This window comes from Arachis ipaensis, chromosome B1 (genome assembly GCF_059453495.1).
Source record: "Arachis ipaensis isolate K30076 ecotype BB chromosome B1, ASM5945349v1, whole genome shotgun sequence".
Taxonomy (NCBI): domain Eukaryota; kingdom Viridiplantae; phylum Streptophyta; class Magnoliopsida; order Fabales; family Fabaceae; genus Arachis; species Arachis ipaensis.
The window spans coordinates 145,433,913-145,455,046 of record NC_142436.1 but is presented as its reverse complement, the minus strand read 5'-3'; the positions used below and the strand labels follow the sequence as shown (position 1 = coordinate 145,455,046).

At 34.8% G+C, this 21,134-nt stretch overlaps 2 protein-coding genes and 1 long non-coding RNA gene across 8 annotated transcripts; 1 reads left to right on the top strand and 2 right to left on the bottom strand.

Moving 5' to 3' along the window:
* Positions 1-1,023: 1,023 nt before the first annotated feature.
* Positions 1,024-5,779, bottom strand: LOC110266719 (uncharacterized). 6 transcript variants are annotated; one of them, XR_015899935.1, is made up of 11 exons: positions 5,266-5,779; positions 4,535-4,651; positions 4,235-4,371; positions 4,027-4,118; positions 3,845-3,919; positions 3,482-3,573; positions 3,118-3,246; positions 2,829-2,935; positions 2,480-2,600; positions 1,916-2,008; positions 1,024-1,372 (listed from the first exon to the last, which is right to left on the bottom strand). It is a non-coding gene; the product is annotated as an uncharacterized LOC110266719 (long non-coding RNA). The 6 variants fall into 6 exon arrangements; XR_015899937.1 differs by having other exon boundaries at positions 2,480-2,582; XR_015899931.1 differs by lacking the exon at positions 3,118-3,246.
* A 9,030-nt stretch (positions 5,780-14,809) lies between these two features.
* On the bottom strand, positions 14,810-15,911 carry LOC107638764 (RING-H2 finger protein ATL2-like). Its single transcript, XM_016342153.3, has one exon. The coding sequence runs from the start codon at positions 15,909-15,911 to the stop codon at positions 15,030-15,032; it is 882 nt and encodes a 293-aa protein (XP_016197639.2). The 3' UTR covers positions 14,810-15,029.
* A 2,981-nt stretch (positions 15,912-18,892) lies between these two features.
* LOC148578759 (uncharacterized) lies at positions 18,893-19,354 on the top strand. The gene has a single exon (XM_088503184.1). The coding sequence runs from the start codon at positions 18,893-18,895 to the stop codon at positions 19,352-19,354; it is 462 nt and encodes a 153-aa protein (XP_088359310.1).
* Positions 19,355-21,134: the final 1,780 nt, after the last annotated feature.

The window sequence follows — 21,134 nt, the reverse complement described above, 5'->3', positions numbered from 1 at the left end:
AACCAAAAGCGCACCACACCTGCCACGTAAACGCACATAACAGAAATAAATGATGAGCAAATTTCATCTCTTTTTTACACAGGATACATATATTATCACTTTGGTGAATAACGCTTAATCTACTCAACCTCTTTTTAATATTCAACTTACTGACTAGAACAAACCATCTAAAAAGCTCAATTCTCGGAGGATCAACTCTTTTCAAATCGAACTTGTGAAACTATAGCTCGTAATCTCTTTCGAAAGAGTCTCCGATTGCAACACCTGCACAAAAGAATTAGTAAAAAAACCTTTATTATCAAATTTTCAAACAAGATTATCCTCTCTACCAGTTGATAGCTTCAATGGCCTTAACCTATCATGAAATTGATAAACAAGTTCCAACTCCTATTGGAACAACTCTCTCATCCACAGTATTGAATTGAATATAAAAAATCACTACAAGAAAAACACCCATTCAGGTACACTTGAAAAGTGTAGCCAAAAGTGAAAAAAAATGATGCCTTAGGCTACGGCTACGCTTTTTGGGCTATGGCTACGCTTTTTGGGGTGATTCCTATTCGGCCGTTGCCTATTCTCAAAGGCTACGCTTTTCTGCACCAAGGGCTACGCTTTTGGCGTTTAGGAATAGGCTACGCTTTTCAAGTGATGCTGTCCAGGACCAAAGGCTACGCTTTTCAGCTTTCATTCTTCCAGAATAGGCTACGCTTTTTAACGCTACTGCATCACTTGTAAAACATAGCCACATTGTATACCATGGCTACTTTTTATAAGCGTAGCCTTAGGTCCCTCTTTTTTTATATATATATACTATAGCTACTGTATATAAGTGTAGCCTTAGGTCTCGATTTTTTTTTTTGTATAATATAGCTACTGTATATAAGTGTAGCCTTAGGTCTTATTTTTTTTTCTATATATATATATATATAATTATCTAATAATTATCAATGTAACATAATAGTTAATATGATTACATGTATAATAATTCTGCATTTTTATTTAAATGAGTTGAATATTATAAAATAAAAATAAATACATAATTATACTAAATAATTTCTTTAAATAATATCAAAATAACCATAATATCACTTAAAATTTACTACTACTAATATCAAAGCTGACACTTCTGTTTCTGACTGTGAAAGTAGAGAACTTAAAATGAATATACAAATATACAAGCGAAACAAATTTGCAGAACATGAAAAGTATTTACAATTTCTTTTGAATTCCGGAGACAAGTCATCACAGTTTGAAGACCAGCATCACCAAATGTATCTGCACTACTACTTCCAAATGATATACCAGCAGCATTGTGCTCCTTCTTTGCTTTCCGAATATGCAAAGCTTCAAGATGGCTATGAAGTATTTTATTCTGAAGGAGGTTGATGACATCAATCACACAAGTAATTTGAAAGAAACCAATGCAATAAAATATAAATAATAAAAACAGTTCACACTATGTGGGCTTGCCATAAGGAAGAAACAGTGTTACTGCCTACTATCAAATACAGTTTATGGACATGCTGTTTAAATTGCATTACAATGTGACCCATTATTTCTTTTATATTTTGAGTTGAAGATAAAGAGAAAATACAGAGTTAGGAGGAAGAGGTCATTCAATCACCGACAGTGGCACAGACTGCACATTGACAGTGATTAACTAGACTTGCTAACTGTAATTGATCTTAGGTTGCAAACTGCAACCAACACTCACCAAAGATACCAAATAAATTAACAGTCCTGTAAATAATGAATTCCTCATATACACATCAATGGACCACAATTTTTTAATGTGTTGGGTAGACAACAGTTTAATACTAGACAATAAGAGCAAGTTAGGACACAATAATTCAACAAGAACACTGAAGGATAACTGAATAAGGCATCAGTCAAACTAAACGGGTGAAAAGAAAACCTGCTCATTTATTTCATCATATTTCTTCTCAGCGTCATTTCTTGCCTTCTCAAGCAATTTCTTCTACTCTTCCCACTTAGCCTTCAGTTGACTCTGCAAAACACAAATATGCAAACAGGGTGAATTATCGGTACATCTATCCAGAAAATCAAACAAACCAAAATTCCAGTAAATGGGAAAGAATATATAAAGTAAGTAGACAAAGTGTAAAACAAACTGACAAATGCAACAGTAAACCATGTGGCTTATAGGGAAATCCCAGTGCAAGAAGAAATGAAAAATCCAACTGAACTAGCACTATCAAAGAATCACTAAACACACTGCAAGTTTCACACTGCTAGTATAGCATGAACAAAAACAGCATCCACTTCACCCTGTCATCATAGTTACACATTTACACAATCAAGCCCATAATATCCAAATAACCAATCACATGAAAAAGAAGTTAGCTCTTTTCATTGCCTTGGACACTGTATTATTTAGATGGCATTTGAAATACTAACATCAGAAACATCAGAAAATACTTCTCCAAAAGGACTTTGTACAACAGCAACAAAGGCATACCTTGGGATAACTGGAGCAAGAACAAGTGCAGGATTTTGGGAGAATGCAGCAGTTTCCGAAGCCGCAGCTACCTTGGCAGCATTTTGATTCAAGACAAGAGCTACTGAAATAGCTCCTCCTCCTCCATTCAGGACAATACAAAATGTTGTGATAACAAAGCAACATCTTTTTGTAGGTTAAAGATAATAGGAATAATAACTGCAGCACTACCGAGCTTCATAGTATTTTGTTTCCTTTTAATGAACTAAATAGTGCTAATAAGGGAAAAAATTGCTAACATTTCCTATCATTTTATATTAACTTTGCCTATTAAATTAGTTTTCTGTGCAGAAACATTAGACTTGCTTACCGGTCTTTGTATAATTAATGAGTTGTACAGTAACTTCAGTTTGGTTGTCAATCGCTTGTCTGATTTTTTTCACAATTGCTGAATCTGTTTCAAGTCCTTGAAGAAATCTGAATGACCAAGGAGTATCCAAGTTAAAGATAAACTTGCCATAGATAATTTCCAGTTAAATCAACCTCTCGAATGAAATTTTATAATATTCTAAGATAAAATGTAGGATTTTGTGGAAGTGTGGAATATATATGAGGTGTGAACCAACAAAGTGTCAATATAATCAGAAAAGAAAGTTCACCTATGTTTCCATTTATGTTGTTATTGAACATAGATCAAATTTGATATCTGTCTTTTGCATGTACAAAGCAAATGCTTGCAAGTTATGGATATCTATCATTATGATATGCTGAACTCCAGGATATTGAACCTATTATATACAAAAGAAATCATAATTGAAAAGTTCACTCCCTCTCAATTACAAACACAACATTTTGCAATCTTGATGTTAATATTCTCATCCCAACTATAAGCAGCGTATTGTAACACTGTCATACCAGAATTATTTACCAATTCAATATCATTTTCTAAAATCAATTCCACTAAATACTCCACAAAACCAGTAGATACAAGGAATATAGGATAACTCGATGTAACATTTGTACCTCAGAAGATGAAGAATCGAAGACCCAACCTCCTTCATCAGTATCTAGAGATGCCAGATTACCTTCTTTATTTAGAACAGGCAAACCATGTCCTATTATACAATAAAGGGATCAACTTATGATAAGAACAAATAACAAAAGTTCTTTTAATTTTTGGACAGAAATTGCAATAAATTGAAATAGCAAAAAATTGTTGTAACGCATAAGAACATCAGTAGAAATGGAAATTAAGAAGAGAAGAAAAAAATGAATGAAAAATCAAAGGAAAAAATTAATCAAGAAAAAAATTATGGCCTGCTAATCTCTGTTGGGATGCAAAAGATTCCTAATGAACTGAGCCAGCAACTGAAGATAAGAACAAACCTGAATTTTCTGACGTGCTTCCTTGTGCACTTGAAACTGGATTTGGTCCCTCCATATATAATATTTGACATACCTCTAAACAAAAGATAAAGTAAGAGGTAAGACATAAAACAAGAAGAAGCAAGAGTGTAATACTCCAGAATCCCCAATTTTCGGCCGAACTAGCACATAGCAAAGCTGACCTTACAATCTGACTGGGCAGAACAAGTCCTTTTCCATCAACACATCATTTTTCATTATAGTAATCCATTGACTCCTCAGCAGTTGGAAAGAACTGCAGCACATTTAATTTGCCAAATCTAAGTAAAAATGAGCAGCATAAAGAGAAAGATGGAGTAAATGTAAAGTAGGTTCATTAAATTTAGAAGAAAATGTTTAGATACTACTCACCTTTAAGAATATGAAATCCATTTTCAAAATACTGTACAGAATCTTCACATGTAAAAAAAACCCTTTCAATTGCAGGAATTCTAAGCTGCAATCTCATTCTTGTAAACTCATCCCTTCGCCTTTCCTAAACACAGCAGCTGAATAGGCAATCAATTAAAACTAGAACCTTAATCATCAGCAATAAATTCTAATCATAAGAGTTGAATCCCAAATCAAATTCAAATAGAAACCCCAATCACAGATTTTTGAAGTCAAACAGGACGCGAGAACATAAATAGCAAGAGAGATAGAGAGAGAGACCTGGTGACCGGAGAGCTGGTGAACTGCAGTCCGGCAAACATCTCCGGCTTTCTTGAAAGGTCAAAATTGGCCATAAGAATTAAGAACGTAAAGCAAACAGAACCTTTTTTTCAAACTCTGCAACCAAGATTACGGGCACTGATGTTACAATTTTATAGCCCTTTACAACAATTACAGCAGCATCAACTGCAAATTTTACTGCAGCTAGAATTGCAACCACAAATCCAAACCATGATGGGACAAATAAACTTTTTCTTCAACAAACCATTTAATTTTGTAACAAATTAATTAAATTCATAAGTTTAGAAGCAATCCTCCAGCACCGTTGATTACCCTAAACACAGAATTGGGTATTGGATGGAATCAAAACTATTCGAGTGTTTAGAAGATTTTCGTGATCAAATGGTAAAAAAGAATGTCTTGGCCTCAGATGCCGTGAACAAAACACCAAACAAATTACTCGAATCTAATTAACTAAATACAGTTCAGTACAAATGTCACCTGAAAAATAAATAAACATCTTAAAATGTCACCCAAACCAAATATGATTTCAGCTCAAAAATGGCGTATCTGGCTCATGCGTTACTCTCAAATTTTAACATTCTAATTGAAATACAAGAAATAAACAAGACCATAGTTGTTGTGTTTGTGATTACAGAGCAGAAACCGGTTACTAAAATCGGAACCCTAAACCCCCTAAATTTCAGAATCAAATGAAAATTAATACATACCTAATCGACGACGTGAGCACAGAGAGGACGACGAGAAGCGCAGAGATCGACGACGGTGTGGGCGGCGCGCAACGATCAGTGCAGGAGGGCGAAGAGGAGCGACGGTTAGTGGTTAGTGGTGAGTGGTGTGTGGCGGTGAGTGGTGACTGGGGTTCGATCTTCGCGATGGTGAGGGTTTTCGATTCGCGGGATGCAGAAGGGTTTTCTGAAAGGGTTTTCTTCGCGCGGTGAATGGTGACTCTTGGAGGGTTTTCTTCTCTGAAAGGTGAAAGGGTGATGACGAGCTGAGTGTGAGCTGATGGTTTTCTTCTCTGAGTGTGAGCTGAGTTTGAGCTGAGGGTTTTCTTCTCTGAACCCTTCACTGAGGAAAGCAAACGTAAGGAAGAAGAAAATAACCCTTCATTCGAGACCACTGCAAACAGAAGAAGTAGTGAAAACACCGGTCACTCTTGGTTTTCTTCTTTGAAAGGTGAAAGGTGAAAGGTGAAAGAGTTTTCTTCTCTTGGAAGGAAAATTTTCACCAAGTGTGAGCTGAGTGTGCGTCCTTACGCCAGGAAAAAATTAAGAGGGAAAAAATTCACTCAGTGGCAAATTTTTGGCTCTAGATACATTAGGCATCACTTTTAAAATGCACCCAAAACTTAATAAATAGGCTACCCTTTAAAAGCGTCCTCTTTGATACGAAAAGTGAACCTATAGATATCAACCTATGGCTACGCTTTATAAGTGATTTCTAAAATACCTAAGGCTACACTTTTTAAATGATGCCACAGTTGTGTATCCTTTTCTCTTATAAAAAGGCAACATGGAGAAAAGCGTAGCCTATTCATAGAATAGGCTACGCTTTTCAAATGTAGCTTAAAAAAAGTGTGGCTGAATGGGTATTTTTCTTGTAGTGAATCTACCATAAGAGAAAAAAATATATATAAATATTGTTTGTACATTAAACTTAACTATATTAAAATTAACTATTAATATATTTATACATAACAATTCTGCTAAGTAACCAAAAAAGATTCTGTCAATTCCTGTCAATTCTTGTTGGACTGAATTTTAAAGCCCATCAAACAACAAAAAAAGACTGAATTTTAAAGCCTATCAAACAACAAAAAACACATCTCAATTACTCAAATTCATCATAATTTAAAATTATATTGTACCACTTTTTCTACTTTTTTTAACCACCGTCGTGCTTAGGGGTGTTCAAAACCGATCCGGACCGAACTAAACCGATGGACCGAACCGAAAAAATCGAAAACCGAAATAACCGAAAACCGAGAAAATCGAAAAAAGTGATGTTTTGCGATTTTTCTACGGTTCGGTTTTCGATTCGGTTTTCGATTCTTGCCACCAAAACCCTAACCGAACCGGTTCTTCAAAAAACCCTAAAATTAAAACTACCCCAACCCCACCCCCATACCCCCACCCACCCTCAAACGCGTTACACTTACAGCTGCGCGAGTCCCTCCCCTCCCCGGCTCCCCCCATGGAAACCTAACCCCGCCGCCCAAACCCCAGATCGGAGCCACCACCCACGCACCCACGCACCCAAACGGCCAGCAGTCACCCACCTTCTTCACTCCTTGTCCTTGATACTCGAAGTCGAAGGTAGCAGTCACCCACCCACCGCGAACACGAAGACGAAGACCCAGTCACCCACCCACCCACAGGACCTCCGACCTCACCACCTCCGACGTCACCGCCTCCACCCAAAAAGCCTCCACCCAGCAGCGTTTCTGGGTTCTGCAGGGTCACCTCACCACCTCCGACCTCGCCGCCTCCACCCAGAAAGCCTCCCACCCAGCCACCGATTCAAGTGCATATGGAGCCCGAGCCATCTATTCAGGTAAACTTTACTGATGCATTCTTGCCTTGTTGTTGGTATTGCTGCTTGGTGCTTGCTGGTTAATGGTTATTGTTCAATGTTCAGTTTTAATTTTAACCTGAAAAATAGTTTATAAGTATTGCTGCTTGGTATTGCTGCTTGGTGCTTGTTAGGGATCTAGTTCAATTTTAATATAATCAATTAATCATTAACATAATTTAACCTGAAAAATAGTTTATAAGTAATGTTTACCATTTATAGGATCAAAGTTTTGAATTTGGCTTCTAAAATAGAGGCTTTCAGTTTCTGGTTCCTTGCTTGTTTATTGTTTGGTTTATTGCTGTTTATTGCCAAGTTCAATTTGTTGGTATAAAGGTTTATTGCTTGTTCATTGCTTGTTTGGTTCATTGCTGGTTTAATTTGAGATTATCAAGTTTTGTTCTGTTTAGTGTTTAATTTGCCAAGTTCAATCTGTTCATTGCCAAGTTCAATTTGCAAATTCTGTTTAGTGTTTATTGCTGCCTTGCTGGTTTAATTTGTTCATTGCTTGTTCACATTATCAAGTGCCAATTCTGTTTGGTTTATAGCTGGTTTAGGGCTGCTTCATTGCTTGTTTATTGGTTGGTTTATAGCTGTTTATTGCCAAGTTCAATTTGTTGGTATAAAGGTTTATTGCTTGTTCATTGCTTGTTTGGTTCATTGCTGGTTTAATTTGAGATTATCAAGTTTTGTTCTGTTTAGTGTTTAATTTACCAAGTTCAATTTGCAAATTCTGTTTAGTGTTTATTGCTGCCTTGCTGGTTTAATTTGTTCATTGCTTGTTCACATTATCAAGTGCCAATTCTGTTTGGTTTATAGCTGGTTTAGGGCTGGTTCATTGCTTGTTTATTGTTTGATTTATTGCTGTTTATTGCCAAGTTCAATTTGGTGGTATAATGGTTTATTGCTTGTTCATTGCTTGTTTGGTTCATTGCTGGTTTAATTTGAGATTATCAAGTTTTGTTCTGTTTAGTGTTTAATTTATCAAGTTCAATATGTTCATTGCCAAGTTCAATTTGTAAATTCTGTTTAGTGTTTATTGCTGCCTTGCTGGTTTAATTTGTTCATTGCTTGTTCACATTATCAAGTGTCAATTCTGTTTGGTTTATTGCTGGTTTAGGGCTGGTTCATTGCTTGTTTATTGTGTGGTTTATTGCTGTTTATTGCCAAGTTCAATTTGTTGGTATAATGGTTTATTGCTTGTTCATTGTTGGTTAATGGTTATTGCTTGTTTATGTAGTTTGACGTCAGTTCAAGTGAGAATATGGGCGACACTGGATTGCCTCCAGTTCCTATTCCGAATGAATCAACAAGCATCAGATCTTCGACTGCTTTGCCTCCTGTGCCAGCTCCTCAACGAAACACAAGGAAGCTTACTAGTAGAGGCCGAGGGAAAAGGCGGGCTGTTGAAGAAGCTCCCGTTGATGACTCTGCTGAAACTGAGACCGACGAAGGTAAGAGAAAACCTTCTAGACCTAGGTCTTGGACATGGAATCACTTTACTAAAGATGAAACTAGTAATCCACAGTATCCTAGAGCTAAATGTAATTGGTGTGGGGCTAGTTATGCATGTGATACACATAAAAATGGCACTAGTAACATGAAAAATCACTTGTTGTCGCAATGCAAAAAATTTCCGAAGGAGGCATTAGATCCTACCCAAAAGATTCTTTGTTTTCAAGATGTGGTAAAAGATGATAGGAAAGGGATAGGTAGTTCACTTTCTGCCGTGTCATTTGATGTTGATCGTTGTAGACAAGCACTTGCTAGAATGATTATTGTGGATGAATTGCCTTTTTCGCATGTTGAGGGGGAGGGTTTTCGTTATTATACGAGTTGTTTGCAACCCAAGTTTCCAATTCCTGGAAGGCTCACAATTGCTAGGGATTGTTGGAAGCTTTATTTGAATGAAAAAATTAAGTTGAAGTCTGTTTTCTCTCAACCAAATCAAAATGTTTGTTTGACAACTGATTGTTGGTCATCTGTGCAAAACTTAAACTATCTTTGCCTTACTGCTCATTACATTGATGCTAATTGGAAGTTGCAAAAAAGAATCTTGAATTTTTGTGCTATCAAGAATCACAAGGGAGAAACAATTGGTAGGAAGATTGAGAGATGTTTGTTGAGCTGGGGGATATCCTGGGTTTTTTCTATCACTGTTGATAATGCTAGTTCAAATGATGTTGCACTTTCTTACTTGAAAAATAGAATGGAGGATTGGAACTCACATCCATTAAGGGGAGAGTTTTTACATGTTAGATGTTGTGCTCATATTTTAAATCTTGTTGTGAATGATGGGTTGAGAGAAATGCATGAGTCAATTTTAAAGATTAGAAATGCGGTTCGGCATGTGCGTGCATCACCTGGTCGTACTGAGAGGTTTAAAACTATGATTAAGGAAGCTAGAATTCTGAAAAAAGGCATTGTCCATTTAGATGTTCCTACCAGGTGGAACTCTACCTTTTTAATGCTTGAAAGTGCTTTGAAGTTTCAAAAGGCATTTAAACGTTTGGGGGAGAGAGATTTTGAGTTTGCTATGATGGCTGGTGGGATTCCTAGGTCTGAGGATTGGGAGAATGCAAGGCATTTTGTCAAGTTTTTAAAAATATTTTATGAGGTTACTAACAAAGTTTCTGGTTCAACGTTTGTGACATCTTCTCAACACTTTAATGACTTTTGTAAAATATTGTCTACACTTAAGCATTGGATGGGAAGCTTAGATACGGTACTTTCAAGCATGGCTGAGAAAATGAAGTCCAAGTATGATAAGTATTGGAGAAATATAAAGAATACAAACATGATGATTTTCATTGCAGTTGTTCTTGATCCTAGGTATAAGTTTCAATTGATTAAGTGGAGTTTTGAAAAGTTGTATGACAAAGAAGATGCTGAATTTTTAACTTCAAAGGTGAAGGAGACGCTTTTCAAGGTGTTTGATAGCTACAGGCTGTTTGGTGGTAACTATCAAAGGTCTACTCGGCAAGATCCTCCTGAAATTAGCACACAAGAGCTTGAGGCACATGAAACTTCTTTTGCTATGGAATTTGAGAAGGAAATGCAATTCAATGAGAGTGTTAACAAGAATGAGGTGGAGTTATATCTTATGGAGGCATTAGAGAAGAATGGCGTGCAATTTGACATTCTAAATTGGTGGAAAGTGAATTCCACTAAATTTTCAATTCTTGGGGGGATTGCAAGAGACGTCTTAGCCATGCCAGTTTTCACAGTTGCTTCAGAATCGGCATTTAGTACTGGAGGAAGGGTGTTGAATAATTATAGGAGTTCTCTAACTCCGATGACAGCTGAAGCATTAATTTGTACCCAAAATTGGCTCCGAAACTCTCCAAAACTTGTCCTTGAGGAACTCATCGAGGAATTGGAGAAGTTAGAATTAGGTATGGTTAAGTTTCTACTTATAATTTTCTTTATTTTAATCTAGTTTTTATTAATATATATTATTTGTTATGATTGTTTCTTGTTTTATATATTTTGTAGAAGTTGCACCCACTCGTGATCCCAATGAAGAAGATTCTGGTGTTAAGTCTGATTAAAGTACATCTTGTCAAGTTTTATGGTATGAATTGTTCTCCTTATATTATTATTATTATTATTATTATAATTATTATTGTTGTTGTTCTTGTTGTTCTTATTATGTAATTCTTTTTTTTATTATTATTTCAGGTTGGTTTGCATTATGAAGTTTTAGCTATTTTGTTGGAGAAGACACCATAACTTTGCTAATTGCTATCAGTTTAATGACAATTTATTTTTATTTTCAGTTGTGTTGACTGTTGAGCTATTAAACTTCTTTAATTGTCGTATTTGAATTCTATTGTCGTTATATTTCATTAGATCAAGACTTTGTTAGCTATTGTATATTTTGGCTTGTTGATTTCAATCTTATGACATTGCATAATAGTATGGTAGAAATTTTTTTTATTTGATTGAAAAAACCGAACAAACCGAACCAAACCAAACCGATTTTAATTGGTTTGGTTTGGTTCGGATGACCTTGAAAAAAAAACCGAACCAAACCGAACCGCAGCTTAATTAAACAATCGGATCGAATGGCTTTTCCTTAAAAAACCGAACCAAACCGCACTGCGAACACCCCTAGTCGTGTTCAACGCCACCATTGCCGCCCCACACAGAGGTCACCGTCGCCGCTGTTTGGCCTTCACACACGTTGCACCGGACTTTTAATAGAAGTGTTTTTTTAATTGGCCCGTGTATTTTTTATGATTGTGTCTAATGAAAATATCTTTGTGAATGTGTCTCCTACATATGTTTTCTTATACATATATTTTTTAATGGAGGTGTCTTTGATCATATTGAAAAAGTGAAAACGAGATAGAAAGAGCGCACTTCGGTGATCTTGTGGAGGAGAAAACTGCGTATACAAAGCACGCATTACCGTGACAGAAATTCATTGTGGAAGACACTGGCACTCCCCAAAAGATCGTCGGAGTGGAGGTTGCGGCGGCGCAAACGCGGGCTTGGCCTGGGAATACAAGTGGCGAGGATGCCACATGCAAGCGGCATAGGTGCGAGTATGGCGCACTGTAGAGGCGGCGATGTGGGCGGTTTGTGCAACGGGAGTTGGGGCACTTCGAAAACTGCGATGTGGAGATCTCGTAATCAGAGAGAGATAGAGACGTTTAGGAGAAGTTTTTGTTGCCTTATTTGCCTAATCTTTATTGTTTAAATTGAAATATGTTTAATGCGGTTAAATATTTAAATTTTAATTTAAAATTTTAAAATTAATAATTATTAATTAAAATTATTATAACTTAGCTGATGATTTCTTGATCTCCAATACTTTATATATATATATATATATATATATATATATATTTTAATTTATTTTTAATATATATTTATATTCTAACATATATTTTATATTTAATAATTAATTTTAATACCTAATTTTAATATACACGTTGATATATGTATATATTATACATAACACATACTGCGTGCTTCTTGGTTTATTGGCGTGATAGATACCTCATGCGCTGTGTGTCCAATTTTATTAAATTAAATCACCCACCATTTTCTTACTCCTAGCCATCGGGTCACAGTCATAAGTCCAGACCTATCCTATTGTTACGTTAAATTGGTAGTGGAATGATTCATGAAGTTCTAAAGATATTATGTCTTGTGTGCTATTGCAAGTTGTAAAGTTTAAAATAGTAGAAACCGTGTATAAAGCACAAAATGATGATTGGATATTTTTCTGGAAACAAGTGCATGCATGTGAGTATGAGACAGATCGACAAAGATGATTGTCAAAGTTTTTATATATTTTCTTGACCTAGCCAAGCAAATCAGAGAAAAGGTCAAATCTAATTGAAGTCGTAATAACATTCATTAGAGCATAAACTTTCGGTTCAACTTTTTGAAATGAATTTCGCTAGAGAGACAATGGATTATTTGTATAATGTGTACAATGAGCTATTGAGTTACAAAATAAACATCTCTCATACTATCTAGAATAATCATCCGAGTACTAGCTAGCGATAATAAACATCTTCCCAAAAACTTAAATTGATTTTAGAGTTCACCAAGACTCAAACTCTTAACTTTTCGAATCTAGCGCTTTAATACCATGCATGATACCACTCATCCCAAAAGCTTCAGCTAATGAGAAAAGGTAACACTATGATTATATCTCTAATACTCTCTAAACTTCCATTGTACATATTGTGTAAATATTCCATTGACTCCTCGTACTTTCCCTTTTAAAATTAATGTTTTAAAAAACTGCACTATATAGATTCATTTAATAACATTTCACTTTGTTTCTTTAATTATCAATTAACTGATTTTTTGTTAAGGATTTGAAAATTGAATTGATAAACCTTTTAGTTACGATTAATTTTCTAGTAAAAGAAAATAAGAATAGTGGCAGTAATGGAAAAAATAGAGAGCCGAATCAGAGACAAAAGAATTTATCTACAAATTAGGACTTCTGAGTATTCTTATGAAAATAATAACATAAAATTATTTTATTTAGTTTAATATTCATAATTTTACATATGTAATATTTATAATTACCTTTTTATTATATAAAAAATTATTTATTTATTTATTTTAGTAATAATTAAAAATACAAAATAAAAACTAATACATTAATAAAGCTAAAAAAATTTATGATTTTCAAATTATGAGCCAAATATTATTGGTGAGAACTAAGTATATCCAATATGATTAGGGACCTTAACCAATTTTCAATATTTTATACATTAATAATCATTATTGAAAGAGCAATACTATACGATTAAAAAAATTTATTATTTTTTATTAATATTTAATTTATATTCTAAATATTAAATTTTAAATTTTAAATTTTTAGTAATATAAAATTAAAGTATTAATTTAAAATATTAACTAATATTAATGAACAATATTAATCTTTTAATATTTCTCTTATTGAACCAAGTAACTTCTTGTTGTGATACAATTACTTTTCATAAAGAGTATTATTTAGGTTAATTTTTTTAAAATAAAAAAATTATGTGTGATTCAGTGTTATGATTAATTGGTTTGTTTTTTTATATAGATTTAATTTTTTTAATTTTAAATAATAAATCGGACTCTCGAATTTAAAAAATGGAAGGACTAAAATTTCATAATGAACAAATAATCAAAGCGTTCGATTTGTGATGAGATAAATTTTTTTCGTTCTCAAACAAATCAGAGGGTCCGATTAGTATGTTTAAGAAAATTTTTAATACTACGATATAAATCAGACCCTTTAATTTTGTATTTTTAAAAAGCAAAAATTAAAAACTATAAATCTGACCCTTAAATTTGTGATATCTATACAAATAAAAAACACACTAAATTTTCACATTATTAAAAAATACTACTAAAATTCCAATATTAAAAATAAAAAGCATATTATTTATTGTTTTATTTTGGTCAATTATTTAAAGAAAAGATAATAATCCAATTCCTATTTTAATAATACAATTTTTTTTATAAATTTATACAAAATATAATATAAAAAATATGTAAAAAATAATATTATAAAAAATTAAAATAATATTATTAATCTCTATTTAAAGAGGTAATAAAATAATATTTTAATGTAAAATCTTATGGTGTAGCACATTAGCCCATAGTATTTTGAGAGCTTAATTAATTGAACAGATTTATCAATATATCAACTAATAAACATACTTGGATTAATCTCATTAATCTATTTAAGTAAGTATTAAAAATTTAAATTTCGTTAACAATAAATTTTTAAATAAAATTCATATTTATAATGGATAAGTTCTTCACGTACCAGATTGAAATAAAAAAATATACTAACCAGTAGTAATAATTTAAAACAAAGACAATTTTTAATATAACAAAATTAAATGAAATAGTATACATACTGCTGAATATCATGTACTTTTAATGAAGAAAACTAAAGAATGAATATGCTGTTCTATCCCTAACTCGGTAAATACAAAAGAGGAGTACCAAACGGTCAGTAAATACAAAAGAGGAGTACTAAACATCAAAAGAATTTGTGATATTTAATTATCAATTAATTGTTATCAATATTTTTAATAATATAAAATAATATTTAATAATAATATAAAATTATTTATTTTTTTATAATTAAATATTGACTAACTTTTAATAAAAATATTGATCCTAAACTTTCTCAATACAAAATTCCTAATGTTGCTCTTATGATACAATGAGAAAATAGGAATTTCGCTCTTATGAATTATGATACAATGAGAAAATAATGTAAAAATAATAAAAAGAATATATATGAAATGAAAAAATACATTGGTAGTACGGTAGTATAATACTAGTATCTACGATTCTAGCGTGTTATCGTTTTGGATATGAATCTACCACCTAGATTCCAATAACGCCACGTCACCTCACCAACTTACTGAGTCTCCGATCGTACACCTTCCTCTGCCGTGGAGCTGCACCCAACTGTGCTCGCTTTTTGCTCTCTGCTCAGAATCCTCTTCATGCGACCCACCGGTGACCGAAACGACGATGAAGACGACGGCGACTGACAACCATAATCTTCGTTTCTTGCGGGCACCTCAACGCTCACATTCACAATCGACGAAGAATCCTTTGGGACCAAACTAGGAGAAACCACGGGTCCGGTTTGGTTCAGTCCATCACCTTGAAAACTCGAACCTGGTTCAGAATGGCCCACAGTTATAACCAAATCGGGTCGTTTCGGAGTCTCCACGGGTGCCCTGCAAAGTGGGCAGGTGGAGTGGGAGTGGAACCACATATCGATGCATTCAGTGTGGAAGGTGTGGTTGCACGTGGGCAAGACCCGACCCGTTTCCCCTTCCTCGAACTCCGAGAGGCAAACGGGACAGTCGACGGTGTGAGGGTGGGTCTTGCGGGAGAAGGTGAAGACGGGAAGGGAGGCAATCACGGAGGCATCGAGGCCGCGGGAGGCCAACATGACGGCGGGGTTCACGTAGAATACGAAGTGAGGGTGGTGGTGCGCGTTCCGGCGGATGCTATGATTATTGCGGCGGAGTTGGCGAGAGTGTCGGAGATACAAGCGGGCGTAGATGTGGAAGCATATCATTATGGTGAGAACGAGGGAGACAATGATGATTGATATCAGCATTATCTTGCCGTTTATGTCGTCGTAGCTGCTCTTATTGGCATTGCCGCCATTGTCCATCTTTCTGTGTAACTGTGCCTTGGCAAAGAAATAAAAAGAGATGGAGAGAGAGAGTAATTCGGGAGTTGGAATGTTTCTTCGTTGAATCTTGTTGGTGTTGAGTGTCATTGGTCATGTTCAGTGACGTTTACGCTATTTATTCTTTGCATCTGGTGCTGTTGCTGTTACGTACTGTCTTTATTCACTTGATAGTCCTGTGTATTTTTGTGCAACTGATGCAATCTGTCTCTGTTAACGCGGAATTGTTAAATGACATATCTGCCCTCTATCATAGTACTAACTACTAATGATATTCATGATTATGAAAATATAATATTGAATCTTGCGGAGTTAATAGAATATTTGTAGAATGTATTTATGTATACAATAAATTATTTATTTAGTTTAATATAAATTAAAAAATAAATATTTAGAATAAAATATTACTAATTTTTTAAACACAATATATCTATACTATTTAAAATAATTATCAAAGTACTAAAAATAATAAATATATGATATTCTACTGAATTAAATATCTCTAAAAATCTTTATTATACATATTATATAAGTACTCCATTAACTTCTTATACTTTTTCAATAATATTAGTTTATCAAATGGGAAAATTGTTTTGCAGTTTCGAATAAGTTAGTCGGTTAGACCTATAGTTTCCTTAGCGTTGAAATACTTCTATGTTCTTATATTGTATTTAGCATTACTTATTTTATTTTATTTATATGTTTCAAATACTATAAATAAAAATAAATAATTATAAACATTTTAAAAGTACATGTTGAGTATATTATTTTAGGAGCACACAAATGTTTCTTTTGAAGTGAAGTTTTTCTTCTAAAATTTTGATCAGTAGCAATCATGCTTATTATAAAGATTTGTTTTTAACAACTACCTTTTCTCATACTAGCTATGCCCTATTATTGTTGATGAACAAATAAAAACTATTTATAAAAAAAATATTTAAGCTACTAATTTTTTTATTCTTAAATATTAAGTATAAATTAAACACTTAGTTGTCTTTAAATAGTACAAGATAATACAACTCCAACGCCTTGACCTTTATCCCGCGCTATACGTTTACGTCTGAATGCATTGTTGGGGCTTCGGCGCTTATTGTAAAATTAGCTAAAATCATATCTTAACATGAATATCTTCGCTTTAATTTGGCGACTGTTCCATTTGAGACGTACGATTTCCTTGATTTTCCTTAATCGTTTAAGTGAGTATATTACTTGCGAAGACAAGCTAAGAGACAAGCATTAACAGCTATGTAATGAAATATTGAAATGCTTTCCGGATATAGGTGTGTCCTTTACATGGCTAAAGACGCGTATAAGTTACAATCAAATTAGTAACTTCTTTCTTTTGAAGATAGTACTGTATTATTATACACGGTTAAAAATGTATTATGTAAATAAAATTAAAATAAAAATATTATTTACACACTAAAATTAACTATCAAAATTAATTATTATATATTTGTATATATATAATTTAACTAATTTTTAACATATATTTTATATTCTAATATGTATTTTATTTGAATGGCTAATTTTTACTGTTGATTTTAATACACCTAATATGGTTAAATACAATTATATGAATTACATACTTACTGATTTGAGAAATTATTAAACATAAATAAACAAAAAAATTTATTATTTTTTCGTGTAAAGAAAAAGAACAAAATATACGCATAAAAACTCAAGGGCAACTTTCTTAGCCTAAATAAAATAAAAAAAATAATGCACATATAGATATAATTTATATATTTAGATAATTTAGTATATAAAAGAATTCATATTTTTTTCATTATCGAGAAAAAAAAAAAGTTAATATTTCCATAAATAAATTATATGTTGATCCGTTACCACCAAAATCGGCCTAATCCAAAAAAATTTGGAATCGAAAACCATTAAAAGAGATAACTCCCGAAAATCTTTCCAACTAAACCACTCGAATTTCAAATTTCGGAGCACTAACAAAAGATTCTGTAAAACCAACAACAAGGATACGAATAACCACTTCAGAATAATATATACTAATGATTCACTCAGTCACAGATACGCAATTCATTCCATTCTATTCTGAATACACTCATACTTTTACTTACTTGAGTATTGGAGTCCCTTTGCAGGTGTCCAACGCCGCCGCCCTCACAAGGAGACAACGTTCCTCACTACCACTCCAAGGAAAGCAAGTTCGAGCACCAACAGAACGAGCTATACCTCAGAGATATTTATTCACACAGGAACATTTGGCGACCACCGTGGGGCCGGAATTTTCTAACCACACAACTCTTTATACCTTCTGTGCTCTCCTCTTTTCTTTTTCTTGCAGGTCTCGACAAATGGCAGACGCTCACAGCCACGCCCCTTCAAATCCTAATTCGGTCGAGCTCTTGGCCATCAATGAAGCCCTCAGGGCAGAGAATCTAAAAATGGCCGAACTCTTACGTCAGAAGCAGAACAGTCAAAGCGAAGGAGGGGAGCACAAGAATGCTGAAAACAAAGACGACAATGATGAACACACATCAGAGGCAAAGCATACTATACCCAATCCCTCGAAAACAACCATCAAAAGAACCAACCCTTTCACAAAGGAGATTATGAGCTTTGAGATGCCCAAAAACTTCACCCTACCGACGACTCTAAAACCCTATGTAGGAATAGGTGATCCAAACATCCATGTCACAAAGTTCTATGATGATGTTTATAAACAAAGAACACGATCCAATCCTATGCCGAAGAAGAAAGCGGGCACATACCAAGACCAGCAATACGTAGACAAGTCCAAATACTGCACCTTCCATTAGAAATATGGACATACGACGGATGACTGCGTTATAGTAAAAGATCTTCTTGAAAAAATGGCTCGACAAGACCTACTAGACAAATACATTGATACTCGAAGAAGAAAGCGGAATCCAGAAGACCTCGGCCAACATTAAAAAACAACCGATAATCCCTGAGATAAAAGGAAAAAGGTAGACGAAGATGTTAATCCTCCCCGTCGAGTAATAAATTATATTTATGGTGGTTTTATAGGAGGAGGATGCACAAACTCGGCTAGAAAAAGATCCTACCGAGCTATGATGACAGTGACGGGATCAGCCTCGCCCCAACCCATCAACCCAGACAAACCGGAGATCTCGTTTCTCCCCAAGGACTATAAGGCAACCGACTGCAACCTCGACAACCCTGTAGTCATCTCTGCACAGGTCGAAGAGCCACTGGTTAAGAAAGTCCTGATGGATCCAGGGAGTAGCGTAGACGTGCTATTCTACTCAACATTTCAGAAAATAAAGTTAAGTGACAAAGCCATCCAACTATCATCCAGGGAACTGGTAGGTTTTGCAGGTGAGCAAGTTCCTATCCGAGGTTATATCTGGTTACAAACAACACTTGGAAACTATCTTGACTATAAAACTGTAGACATACAACATCTGGTTGTTGATTGCAGAAGTCCTTACAATATAATTCTTGGTAGACCTTCCTTAAATGAATTCAATGCTATCATTTCTACTGTGCATTTGTGTGTCAAGTTTCTCTCGTAAGATAACAAAGTCGTAACAATTCATAGAGACCAGAGAGAAGCCAAGCAATGCTATAACGCCAGCCTAAAGAACGAATACTCAAAACAGCCCGAGCAACAGTATGTTCAAGCAGTATACAACTCGGAACAATTACCTCCGTTGGCTGACTTAGATCCTCGGACCAACCATCAAGAATGACCGATGCCAATAGACGACCTCACGAAAGTTCAACTAGCAACCAAGGAAGGCAAATATGCGTACCTCGACAATGCGCTGAAAAATGAAAAACGAGAACAACTGGCCGAGCTATTAAGACAAAATGTTGATCTATTTGCGTGGACTCCAACAGATATGTCAGGGATAGATCCCAACGTCATCTATCACAAGTTGACAATCAATCCATCGATCCAACCTATAGCCCAGAAGAAAAGACATCTCAGCGCAGATAAAAGGGCAGCTTCCCTAGAGGAAACCCAAAAGCTCATCAATGCTGGCTACATCAGAGAACTCAGATACTCCACTTGGTTAGCCAATGTGGTAATGGTAAGAAAGAATAACGGTAAGTGGAGGATGTGTGTGGACTACACAGACCTTAATAAGGCCTGTCCGAAGGACACAGACCCCCTCTCATGCATTGATAAACTAGTTGACAGTTCCTCCGGTTTTCAATGTTTAAGTTTTATGGATGCCTATTCTGGGTACAACCAAATACTAATGTATTCGGATGACCAAGATAAGACTGCTTTTATTACTGACAATAAAAATTTCTATTATAAGGTTATGCCGTTCGGATTTAAAAATGCAGCTGCAACATATCAAAGACTAATGGATAAAATTTTTGCAAACCAAATTGGCCGGAACATAGAAGTCTATGTTGACGACATGGTGGCAAAGACACTGCATGTAGCAAATCACATCAAAGACTTAAAGGAAATATTTCAACAATTTCGAATGTACAACATGAAACTCAACCCTGAGAAATGCGCCTTTGGAGTACAAGGGGGGAAATTCCTCGGTTTCATGCTCACCTGCCGAGGTATTGAAACCAATCCTAAAAAATGCCAAGCGATTCTAAATATGAGAAGCCCAAAAACGATCAAAGAGGTTCAACAATTAACTGGTCGGCTAGCAGCATTGGCCAGATTTACCCTACATATCTCACCGATCACATCATTTCTTCAAGACTCTAAGAAAACAAGAAAAATTCGAATGGACCGAGAAATGTGAAGCAGCCTTCGCTGAGCTTAAGACTATACTATCAGAACCACCAATACTTCAAACACCAGAAGTAGGTAAACCACTATACCTCTATTTATCTGTTACTAATCATGCTATTAGTTCTGTCTTGGTAACAGAGACAAGAAAACAACAACACCCCGTATACTTTGTTAGCAAGTCCCTCTAGAATGCTGAAATCAGATACCTAAAACTAGAAAAACTCGCCTTGGGCTTGGTAACAACGGCCAGATGGTTGCGGCACTACTTCCAAAGCCATACCATAGTCAACAGCCCCTACGGCAAATTCTGACAAAACCTGAGCTGATAGGAAGGCTAATTAAATGGTCGATCGAGCTATCTGAATATGATATTCAGTACCAATCCCGAGGAGCCATAAAATCTCAAGTGCTAGCCGACTTCATTGCAGAACTCACCATAGAAGAATCCAGTTCCATAGATAACAAATGGACACTATACGTCGATGGAGCTTTAAACAGTAAGGGATCTAGAGCAGGAATCTTGCTTAAGGATGAACATGGGACAGCTTTAGATCAATCCCTAAAATTTACTTTCCTTGCAAGTA